At 52.5% G+C, this 12266-nt stretch overlaps 1 protein-coding gene across 1 annotated transcript in view; it reads left to right on the plus strand.

The window, feature by feature from the left end:
* The window catches only part of PREX1 (phosphatidylinositol-3,4,5-trisphosphate dependent Rac exchange factor 1), a 175804-nt gene that overhangs the window by 81716 nt on the left and 81822 nt on the right, over positions 1 to 12266 (plus strand). Inside the window, exons 4-5 of the mRNA XM_032387778.1 lie at positions 1914 to 2018; positions 7175 to 7276. Of these exons, the coding sequence (XP_032243669.1) occupies positions 1914 to 2018; positions 7175 to 7276 (207 nt within the window). The remainder of the gene's footprint in view (positions 1 to 1913; positions 2019 to 7174; positions 7277 to 12266) is intronic.

Genomic DNA, 12266 nt, shown 5'->3' on the forward strand with positions numbered 1-12266 from the left:
TTTCATCATTATCTGCAGTTCCCCTCTGAGCTTAGTTTGTGGATTTGTGGCTTGCGATTCGTCCCCCTTTGGCCTTCTCCTCCCATCCCCATCTTTTGCCATGACCTGGAGCGAGGGGTTCTGAGAGGTCGAGTCCTGGTGCTGCCACTTCACCAGGCGTGAGCCCTCGGGCCCGTGGCTTGTCCTCAGTTTTCCCATGTGCCACTGGGGCACATAGAGTCATTACCTGTCAGGTCACTGTGAGGAGTGGATGAATGGCCCCGCATTCCAAGAGAGCAGTGTGTGACAGTGACTCAGTGCTCAGCACACACTCGGTGTTGGCCATCGGCTCTGGCTGTGGGCCCTTCACTGTTGAGAGTGTCTGCCCAGGTTGTGCACCCACAGCCCCAGCACTGAGCCGGGGTGGGCTGGGGCGGCTTATTGATTCTGAAACCCATTCTGCCTCCTCTCTGGTTTGCTCTTTCCTACAGCCACCCAGTGGCAGGATGACTGGGGGTTTGTTTAGAGACAAGATGAGTTGCTTGCTTTGCAGACCCACCTCTTCCTTCCTTAGCTTCTTGGGATCTTCTGCCCAACCCCCAGCCCAAGGTCAAGGCCTGTCAGCCCATCCTGTCCAGTGGCCTTACCCAGGACATCCTTGTTTAGGGTTTGGCAGGTTGGGAGGTGGTGTTCTGTGAGCCTTTTGGAGCCGAGAATGTTCAGTGCAGAGCTTCCTGCTAGTCCCGGAAGCCCTGGCTGATGGTTAGAGACCTGGAGACCCACAGGTGACCTCTAGATTGGCAAGAGTCCAGCTTTGGGCTTAGGGGCATTTGGAGGTCAGCAGAGCTAGCCCCTTGCCTCAAGACTGCCACTGCTGTGTGGCAGCGACCAGGGATCTCCTTTTCCCCCCAGATTCCTGAGCCTTCTCTAGATTCTTCAGGTTCATACGTACAGGGCATCACACATAGTAGGTGTTTAAAGTCCAGCTAGTTAGCGAATGTTCACTGAGGGCCTACTGTGTGCCAGACACTGTGCCAGAATCGGGGAATACCTCAGTGAACAAGACGGAGGTGGTCACTGCCTCCGGGGGGCGGGGGGAGCTGACTGCTCTGTGGGAATAGACAGATACACAACCTGAATCCTTCCCGGTTACACCTGGCTCGCTACTTTAGCTAGGGTCGTCCAGGTGTTGTTTGAGGAGGTAGGATCTGAGTTGGGGCGTAGCCAGGCTTGGGGGGGAAGAATGTTCTGGGTAGAGGGTATGGCAAGTGCAAAGCCCTGAGGTAGGAATAGGCTGGCAAATTCAAGGAGTAGATAGAAGGCCAGTGAGATGGGGTCAGAGAAAGGCAGGGTCACATTATTTGGCCCTTGAAATTCATAATCAAGTGTTGGATTTCATTCATAGTGTAGTAGAATACGACGGGGCGTGTTCAGCAGGGGCGTGACAGCCTGACTTGCCCTTTAATGCTAAGGGTGGACACTTACTGAGCACTTACTATATGCTGAAGCCTTGTGTTTTAACTCATTTAATCCCTCTAACAACCCCATGAATTAAGGACTATTCCTAACTCCACCTTCCCGATGACGAGATGGAGGCACAGAGAGGCCAGGGAACTTGGCCGAGTTCATACTTAGAAATGCAGAGCCAGGATCGCAAGCCCAGGCTGCTGGCTTTGAGTCTGCGCACTTGACCCTGGGCCCTGGGCCGTGCTGCTTCCTGAAAGGTTACTCAGGCTGCTGGGTGCAGACTTGGGGCAGGAGTGGAGGCTGCGAGGCCCACAGTGAGTGCGCACCCCCCTACCTGAGGTTCCTTCTGCTGTGTGGTCGCTCAGGGTCTGGGGCTCCTCCCAGGCTGGCCCAGGCATTAGCACATCTCAGAGCGTCCGCTTTCCTGCCATGGGCTCTCTCCCACAGACTCTGTCCTTGTCTTGCAGAAGGACAAGTTCTGCGTGTATGAGGAATACTGTAGCAACCACGAGAAGGCCCTGCGGTTGCTTGTGGAACTCAACAAGATCCCCACTGTGCGCGCCTTCCTTTTGGTAAGTTTACTTGTCACCCTCCCTTCTGCTCTGCTTCAGGCTTGCGGATCTCTGGGCACAAGAAAGCTTCACGCTGACCCATGTTGCCTGGGTCAGCTGGGCATAACAGCTGGGGTAACGCTGGGATCACCAAATGTTTTCTGTAAGGGGCCAGATTTTTGCCTTTTTGCATCACGTGCTCTCGGTCACAGCGACGCAGTTTTGCCGTTGTAGCATGAAAGCAGCCGTAAATAATACATAAAGGAGTGAGCATGGCTGTGTTCCAGTAAAACCTTATTTACAAAACAGGTGGCGGGCTGGATCTGGCCCTTGGGCCACGTTTGCCAATTCCTGATCTAGAGTAACGATCCTGTTAAGAGTGGTAGCAAGAGTAGTAATGATTGTGTTGTTAGGATTACTTAATTATAAGTGAAAGAAAATCCAGTTAAAATTGGCTTATGCCAAAAAAAATTTTTTTTTTTTTTAAAGATTTTCTTTCTTTATTTGACAGAGAGAGACACAGCGAGAGAGGGAACACAAGCAGGGGGAGTGGGAAAGGGAGAAGCAGGCCTCCCGCCGAGCAGGGAGCCCGATGCGGGGCTCGATCGCAGGACCCTGGGATCATGACCTGAGCCGAAGGCAGATGCTAAACGACTGAGCCACCCAGACGCCCCCCCCCAAATTTTTTTTTACGGGTTCACTTTTCTGGGAAGTTTAAGACCCAAGAGGGCTTCAGGCACAGCAGAATCTAGGTGTGCCAATATGTCATTAAGAATGTGTTTCTTGGTTCTGCTTTTCTCTGCCTTGGCTCCATTCCCAGGGAGGCTTCCCCACATGGTACCATCATGGCCTCCAGCAGCTCTGTGCTTAGACCTCTCATAGCAGAGAGGCTCTAGGATAGGAAAGCTCCTTTCTCAGTAGTTAACAGCAAAAATCCTGGGTCTGATGCTCATTGGTTCAGCTTGGCTCAAGACCTTATCCCTGAACCAATTGCTGTAGGTGGAGGGTTTGGTTGTTGCTCTGATTGGTCGCTGCTGGAGCTGGGGGGCGGAGTCAACTCCACCCATACCACCAGCTCCAAGGGTGGGGTGGAGGCCTAAAGGACAGTTGGTTTGCACTTGTGCAAGTAAGTTGGGAAGAGACATTGGTCAGACCAGACAGCAGACATCCCTGGAGGTCTTCTCTACAATTGCAGAGAGCTTCACTTGTGCAGAAAGGTTCTCATTTGTGATTTCCTTGGAGTTTTACCAGCCACTGTCTATTGTGGGTGAGTTAAGGTATACATTTGTCTGCTCTGCAGACATCCCAAATAACAGAGGTTTAAACAAGGTAGACGTTTATTTCTCTGTCATAGTAACAGTGTGGATGTAGACAGTCTGAGGCTGGGATGGGGGCCCTAGTGTCAGGGGCCAGTGCCCTGGGCTGTGCACTCATCCACTGGTCTAAGTTGACTTCTCGCTACTTCCACCTTCCGGGGAGTGGGGTGCAGGAAGGGTGGGAAGGAGGGCCTGCCCTTCTCCTTTTAAGGGTACAGCAGGAAGCCGCACACATCTCTTCTGCTCACATCCAGGACCTCGCCACGTGGCTACAACCAGCTGCAGGGGAGGCTGGGGCATGCAGCTGTGTGCCCAGATGAAAATTCTGTTGCTGTGGAAGAATACAGTAGGGGACACTGCATAGCCCTTGCCAGCAGGTGATTCTGATGACTCTAAAATCTGAAGTGACTTCCCAGGAGTACGTCTCTCAAGAGACTTCCCAAAGCAATTGAGCTTCTCATGGGTTCGAATCCTGAGCCCTCACTTCTAAATCCCCAGCTCATTCAGTCAAAGACCAACATCCCCACCCCCAAGAACGGTTTTATTTCCCAACAGCACATAGAAAATAAGGCACACAAAAGTAGAACATCTAACAGAGCACAAGGAGTGTTAACCACATGCCCAGAGGGCTAAGCTACACAATAAAATTCTTACCAGTGCTTCTCCCTGATGCACAGTCTCCAACAAAGTATTTCCAGAATTTTGATTCAAAATGTGTGTTTCCTTCACTAGTACGTTCGTGTTGCTTGGTCCATTTTTAGGGAGCATCTGAAGAAGGGCAGATGGGTCTCAAACGTCTTAGCGTTCGGGACTGATGCTGTTGGCCGCTCTTATCTGCATTCTTACCTTTCCAGTTTTATACTTAGATTCATTAAAGAGTCAGGGCCAGAAGCAAAGATGAAGTCATGTGGCACAAGACCACACACGGCCCCGCTTCCGTGTTCGACCTGCTGCCTTGAGTCCCGTAGTCCCTGCTGCCCAGGCTCTAGGCTGCTGGCCAAGGGCCTCTCTTCCTGGGGGTGTCCCCTTGGGCTCAGCTGGGTCTTGGGAAGCAGGAGATGCCAGGATGGTGTTAGCAGGGGTGTGCGAAGGGAAGGGCCCACTCTCTCTTTCCTTCCTTCCTCTCTCTCCTGCAGTCTTCTCGATGGGCCAGGCTGCTGTTTTCCCAGCAGCAGCTGAGCGGGGCCGGATCCCGCCGGGGAAGGACACGGGGGGAGGACACGGGGAGGGGCCTGTGCCAGCCCATGCATCATCTTCCCCCCTCCCTGCTGGTGTCTCCCAGCTTTTGGCCACTGGCAGAAGAGCTGTCTCGAGTCTATCATGGGATGTTAAGGCGTTGGGAACAGACAGGATCTGGCTTTCCAGTCATGATGTGTTGTGTGCTTGCTGAGAGATAGGTTGGGGATTTCATCTTTCTGTGACTCAGTTTTCTTGTCTTTAAAATGGCGGTAATTTATTCACTTACTCGTTCATTCTAAATCTTGGGGGATGACAGTAACCAAGGCAAGAAAAGGCCTTGCTGTCATGGAGCAGCCATTCTAGTAGGAGAAACTTACGTGCTGTATCGTGTGGTGTCAAGTCCTCTGGAGGAAATACAGTCAGCTAAGGATGATAGGCTGTTGGAGGGAGTTAGGGTGGTGGTCGCTATTTTAGATCGGTCTGTGGGAAAACCGTGTCTTCGGTGTTTAAGCAGAGACTTTGGTAAAGTAAGAGAGAGAAGCAAGGAGTATCTGGGAGGAAAGCATTCCAGGTAGAGGAATTGTACGTCCCAAGGCCCTGAGGTAGGAGAGTGTTTGACGAATAGCAAGAAGGCCAGGGTAGCTGGAATGGACAGTCTGAGATGAAATGCAGCAGGAAGTGAGACCAGAAGAGTCGAGAGGCCAGGTAATAGAAGGAGCATTTAGGCATCGGAAGGGATCTGAGATTCTTAAAAACCTTTTATTGCAGGATATAGCGACTTGCACTAAATGCACTCATCGTGTGACATCTCACCCAGGTCAATTCTGTGAAGGAGCAGAATTTAAAGAGATAATTTTCACAAGTTTTTCCCATTGTGCTCAGAGTGTCATCTTGCTAGGATAGTGAATGGCAGCTGTGTGTGTGTTTGCCTTCTTTTTTTCCTTAAATGAAAATAATGTGAAACAAGAATTTGGAGTGTCTGGGGAGAAGTGCGGTTGGCAGCTTTGACAGTTATGTGAAAACCCCTTGATCCTGGACAAGGAGCCAGGCCCTTCTCCCGCCGGGTCCTGGGGGCTTCTGGAAAGTGCTCCCCTACCCCCAGGCTCCCCTCTCTCTGCCCGGAGCTGACATCCTCAGGGCAGCTTATGGTGAGCTAGTGCTCGGAGGACAAAGGCCTGAGTGTGAGCAGTGTGGGGCCAGGCATCTCCCAGCTGCCGCAGCTCCGATCCCCCATCTGTGCCCCGTGGGAGATGCGGGGGTGGGGGCCAGGCAGCTCCTGCCAGAGCAGGAACCTGGGCTCCCGGGATTCTGCTTCTCCGAGCAGAGGGCCCCCCGAGCTCCCTGAAGGGCAGCAGGTTTGAGTCTCGGACCCGTCCTTTTGCTTCTGTGTGCCAGTTTCCCATCTGTAAGAGGGAGGGAGAAAATGTCCCTGCTTATCCTGGGGCTGTGAGGAGCACGTGGTACAGGGCCTGGCACGTGGTAGGCGCAGGGCAAATGTTCTCTGGGCTTGTTTTCACTTGAACGTAAGCAGGGAACTTGTATCTGATTTGTTGGGCAGGTGGCCCCAGTGCTTGGAACCGTGCCCAGCCCAGAGTACACGCACAATATTTATTTGCGGAATGAATAAATGAATGAGTGAGCGAGTGAGTGATAGGATGAGAATCCTTTTCCCCAGGAGTTCCTGTGTCATTTGCGGTCTGCCCGCGCGGTGTCGAGGAGGAAGACGGGGACTGCGGGCCATGTTGGCAGGTCGCTCGTTCCTTAGTTTGTCCTTTCCTTCCTTCCTGCGTGCATATCAGCATGCATGCGTGTACTGGGCACATAGCGAGCCCCGGGACAGGATGGTGAGGGGTTACGGTGGGGGACTCAGTTCATTTTCCAGATCCTGTTACCCTCCCTCTGCAGAGGGAACCAACCCCTGTTAGAATTTGGTTTATTTTCCTTCCATCTGTGTCTTTGTATTTTACTACAGATGTGTTCTCCACAAACAATGCCTGGTTCTGTTGTGTGTGTTTTTAAAAGCTTTGTGTGAATGGGTTCATAGCATCCACATCCTTCTGTTTGTGAGGTCCACCCGTGTTGCTCTGCGGTGTGCCTGGTCCCCCGTTTCCACCGCCATGGAGTGTGGTGATGTGTCAGTCGACAGGCATATTTTTTCCGTCCTTCATTTGGTGGCTGTTCAGGTTGCTTTCCATTTTTTGCTGTTCCAAACGAGACAGTTTTGAATGTCCCCGTTCCTGTCTCCTGGTGCGTATCTGTGAAAGTTCCTGTAGTTCCTACAGACCAGGAGTTAGCAAACTTTTTTGTAAAAAGCCAGATAGTGAACAGTTCAGGTGTTGTGACCATATGGTGTCTGTCACAACCACTCAGCTGTGCCACAGTAGCTTGGAAGCAGGCACGTGCAGGTATGTAAACAAAGGATGTGGCTGTGTTCTAGTGAGACCCTGCTTACTGCAACAGGGAGTGGGCAGGATTTGGCCCAGGGAGGACAGGTTGCCAGGCCCTGATCTAGGCTTTGTGCTGGGTGACAGATATGCATATTTCCATCTCCCCTAGGTGTGGTTAATTGCTTCCGAAGTCTGCAGCTGTGTTTTGAGAGTGTTTCCCCTGCTTATTTGAAAGTGGCCAAGTCCCTTTGCAATCCCTGGCGAGTTTTAATGAAGGTCTTCTGTCCGTTTGCAGAGCTGCATGCTTCTGGGAGGCCGGAAGACCACGGACATCCCTTTGGAGGGCTACCTGCTGTCTCCGATTCAGAGGATCTGCAAGTACCCCCTCCTCCTCAAGGTGAGACGCTCACCCAACTCCTTTCTCTGTGTTTGAAGTGACAGAAGACCCAGCTCTGACTGGCTTACTCGAAAAGTAAAACTTGTTAGTTCAGGTAGCTGAGATGTGTAGGGACTGCGCTGGCCTTGGGCCGGGCTGGATCCTACAGGACCCTGCCTCTTTGTGTTCAGTTCTGCTTTATATTCTGTGTGGTAGCAGATGGCTGTGTTACTCTGGCCGTGCACCTCGTCAAGTTCAAGGGCAGTGGGAAAGCCTGAACCTCTCTTCTGGTAGCTCCAACATAAGTCCTGAGAGTCACTCAGGCTTTGCCATCTGTGGCCAGAAGAATGTGATGTTCTGAACAGTTTGGGCCCGAGTCATGTGGTTTAATTTGAACCAATTACATGAAGCCTTTGCTTGTGCCATTTACCCTTCTCCCATGTGCTTAGACTTGGACTTTACCCCAATGGCGAGGAGCTGGGCAGTGTGGGGCTCTGATCGGTTGAGACATGGTCCAGTGCAGTGAGCTGGGCAGTGTTATGTTCTGATTGGCTGATACCAGGATCAGGTGCTCCCCGCCTGACCCAATCACACTGAGCAGATGAGCTCTAATTGGTGCAGACTTATGTCATGTGCTCCAACCTCCCAACGAATCACATGATCCCATGGGCCAGAAGCCCGTGGGTGGGGGATGCAGGACCTCCTCATCACAGTTCTGGCTATTTGTGGAAGAGGTTGGGGGCTGCTGCATGGGCCCAGCACAAACAACCACACACCCGCTGTCTTCATCTTTGATTTAGTCTCGGTAGCGCAGACCAGGGGGGGTTTGCTGCTTGTGTGGCTACCCAAGAAGTCTTAATTCTCAGTGTCAGAGTCGGCTTCTGGGCAGATCCCCAGCTGGGTGGATGGCTCTGCCGCCATCCGCTGCTCTCTGCCCAGGGTTTTCAGTGCTTGGAAATGGCAGCTCATTGGCCCAAGCCTCCCCTGGCTCCATCCTGAAGGCCTTGCATCTGACAGCTGTTCCTTGGGGTCCCTGCTGGTGGATTAATTTGGCTGGTGGTGCCTCATTCATGCACCTGTCACTGGGGCCACATGCATCCTTGCTCCGTGAACTGGAAGGCAGAGGGGAGGGGAAGATTACTAGGGCATTCTTGAACTTGACTTTCTGCTGGACAAGGTGGGTGACCCTTGAGTCTGTGAGCTGGACCAGACCCTCTCTGGGGCCATCAGCTCTGCCCGGGAACACAGGCCTCTAACGTGTACAGCCATGGTTGATGGGACGAAGTTCTCTCTGGACCTCCTCTCGCCTCCTGCTCTGTGTCTGTCCCTGGGATCTCAGAAGGACCGTCTGCAGTCGTTCTTGGAGCTGCTTTGACCCCCAAACATGTGTTTGAAGTGCTGTGTATGGCTGGCTCTTCACCTTGGTGCAGGGAAAGCTCCAGGTAGAACTTGCACATCGGTAGCCTGTGGATTGAATTGGACCTACAGATGTGCTTCGTTTGATCTGTTCGGTGTGTTTTCCAAACTTGAATCACATACCAGCATTTAAGAGGTTGTTCTCTGTAGTGGTTTAGGGCAGGGGTTGGCAAAATGCTGGCCGGTGAGCCAGATCTAGCCCATGGCCTGTTTTTGTCCAACACATGAGCTAAGAATGATGTTTACATTTTTTAAAGCCTTGTTTAGAAAAAAAGAAACCCCCAAAAACAAACAGAGAAGAATATGTGACAGAGACCGGATAGAGCCAACAAAGCCTAAAATATTTACTATTTGGCCGTTTACAGAAAAAGGCTATTGACCCCTGGATTAGCGCCAGGCTTTGCAGCCAGAGGCTGCTTGAGTTTGAATTCTAGAATGCTCACCATTTACTAGCTGCCTGACCTTGGGCAAGTCACTTCTCTGCCTCAGTTACTCATCTGGGGTACAGGGGTTGTATTAATACAGACAGGGTTGTTATGATGATTGAACATTTTTTCACATAATTCTGAGAACAACCTGATGAGGGAGGCACTGTGATTAGCCCCACTGGCGACACTGAGGCACAGAGGAAGTGGCCTGTTCATGGCCAGCTAGTAGGTTAAGTGGTAGGAACCAGGATTTGAGCCCATTCTAGAGGCCCGCCCTCTAACCACTAGGTTCCACTGCCAGTTAAGCACTTTGGGGAGTCAGGCTGCCAAAGTCCTTGGGTTTTGGGGATGCTGACCTTCTCAGTGCCCTAGGTGAGGGTCTGGGGAGGTCAGTGGCCTTGTGTTTTGTGGCTCAGTGGCTGCTCTGTTCTTTCTCTCCTGGGGTTTCAAACCTGGAACATCTGACCCATTAGGAAAAATGCCAGCTGTAGTCCCACAGCCCAGTCAGGGCTCCCTAGGTGTTAGCCCTCTGGTTTGTGGGTCTGGGAAAAGTCCAGGGTCTCAGCAGGTGCTTGGAGTGGTAACATATTTTAACAACCAGTGGAGCTGGACCTGTGTGTGTGTGTGTGTGTGTGTGTGTGTGTGTGTGTGTGTGTGGACTCGAAGCTCACAACGGGAGGCCCAGGCGTTTCTGAGGCCTGCTTGGCCCTAGGGGCCACAGTTCGGTCTGGTGGGATTCATGGGCTCTGGATTCCCAGGAGAACAGACAGAGAGGAGCAGAACTGGCTGGCAACCAGTGGGAGAATAACTGCCCACCGGAAACGATGATGAAGCCAGGCTGTGGGTTTGCTCTCCTGACCAAATGGCTGTTTACTCGCCCCGTTTCCTCCGTCTCCAGCTGTGTTTATCGGGAGCTCAGATAGCACCAGGGGGACCAGCCAGCAGGGCCTTAGGTTCCTGTGGGGACGTGCCATGCTCCCCGCCTGATGGACTCGCTCAGTGTCCTGGCCTTTGGCACCCACAGCTGGAACATTTGCATCAGAACACAGCTGGGACTGAGGGCAACGCTTCATGCTCCTCCTGAGTTCCTCCTTCCTGTCACATTTTCCAGAGGATTCTAAAAGACGGTACCATGAGCCCAATCCCTCAAGCCTCTCCCCCTCTGGCCCCTGCAACTCTGACGCCCTCGCAGATGTCCCCGTGGCCCTCTGAGCCCCCTTGTTTGAGCTGAACTCCGAATCCAGTAGGCGAATGGGGTCAGGGAGCCCGGGTGGGAAGAGAGAAGAGGCAAGAATGAAAGCCTCATTGGGAACGGCCCCAAAAAGCTGAACTTGGACGTTGCCTAAGAATAGCCAGAACATTCTCTCTCAGCCTTCGGCCCAGGCTTGGGATAGACAGTTGGCATTTTTAGGCTTTGTTGAGTTTTCCATCGACATGTCCAGGGAAATGATTCAGGCTTGGGGTCACGCCCCTGGTGCTCAAGTGACAGGTGCCCGAGGGGAGGCTGACTGTCACTGTCCCTTTGGGTTGTTTCCTGGTGATGCACAGATCTCATTGGGCCACTCACTGTGCCCCAGCGGCTGGTGTGGCTCAGGACCCGCAGTGGCTCCCGGGACAGCCCCTACCCCTCAGGCTCCAGGCAGACTGGGCCCCACGAGGGCCTGGTACATAATGGAAGCAGGTTGGGGCAGGTGGGGGCAGACTGGACGGGCACACATCTGTCCAGAGGGGGCAGCTGCCACCCCAGCCCCCCGCTCTCCTTTGCCTCCTGTACTCTTGGCCCCTTCCCTGCTGTCTCCTGCTGGCTCCACACCTTCTGGGCCTAAGCACAGGTAGGCCCAGGGCTTGGTCCTGGGGCCTTTTCTCTCTCTAGACTTGCTCCCGGAGTGGCCTCAGCCACCTTGTGGCCTTTTAAAAAATATATATATATATATTCAAAAGTTGTGCAATCTTCATCATAATAATTTTAGAATATTTTCATCACCATCAAGAGAAACTCCAGACCCATCAGCAGTCCTTGGGCTTTTCCCTCCTGCCCCAGCCCCTGGCCACCACTCATCCACTTCCTGTCTCTGGGGATTTGCCCGTTCAGGACCTTCCACATAGACGGGATCATATCATATGTAACCTTTTGTGTCTGGCTTCTTTCCTTTAGCACAGTGTGTTCCAGGCTTGTCCACATGGCAGCACAGATCAGAGCTTCATTCCTTTTTATGGATGAATAATATTCCATTGTATGGAACCTTATTTTGTTTATCCGTTCATTCCTTGACGGATGTTTGGGTTCTTTCCACTTTCTGGCTGTTACGAATAACATTGCTATGCACGTCCATGTACTGGCTTCTGGAGGACACTCCCATGGCTTTAACCCCATCTCTGTGTCTGACCTGCAGCCTGGACCTGTCTCCCAAGCTCCAGGCTTGTTTTCCTGCCCACTCAGCTTCCCCACTTGGATGTCAGACAGGCATCTCCTACCTAACATGTCCAAAAACCAAGTGCTTGGCTCTCCTCTTGCCCCAGACTGGGCTCCCCTTCCCCGCCACCCTCTTGTCCCCATTTCCATAAATGGCCTCTCCTTTCTGGTTGCTCAGGCCAAACTGGAGCTGTCTTTGGCTCACCCTACATCCAGTCTCTTAGGAGGTCCTGTTGGCTCTGCTTTCGGAATCTATCCTGAGTCTAGCCCTTCTAGCTCCTTCACTCCACCGTGCTCCCGGGCCCCTGCTACAGCCCCCGCTGGGTCTTCCTGCCTCTGCCCTTGTCCTCCACAGTCTCTTCTCAACTCAGCAGCTAAGCCTAAGCCAGTTCATGTCACTTCCTCACTCAAAACCGTCCAGCAGCTCCCTGTCGCTCAGATTGAAATCCGGATTCCTCATCAGTGTCACCTATAAGGTGCTACACAGTTATGTTTCTTTCTGACCTCCTCTGCTTCTTCTCCCACTCCTCTGGCTCTGCGCCAGCCACACTTGTCTCCTTGCCGTTCTCTGAACACAACAAACATGTTCCTGCCCCAGGGCCTTTGCACTTCATTTTTCTTCTGGGACCTCATTCATGTAGATACCCTGAAGCTCACTCTCTGATATTGTCAGGCATCTGTTGCTCAGTTGTTCCTCCTCAGAGAGGCCTTACCTGACCACCCAGCTGTAGCAGAGGCACCTCTACCATTCTCT

This window comes from Phoca vitulina, unplaced genomic scaffold (genome assembly GCF_004348235.1).
Source record: "Phoca vitulina isolate PV1807 unplaced genomic scaffold, GSC_HSeal_1.0 scaffold50, whole genome shotgun sequence".
Taxonomy (NCBI): domain Eukaryota; kingdom Metazoa; phylum Chordata; class Mammalia; order Carnivora; family Phocidae; genus Phoca; species Phoca vitulina.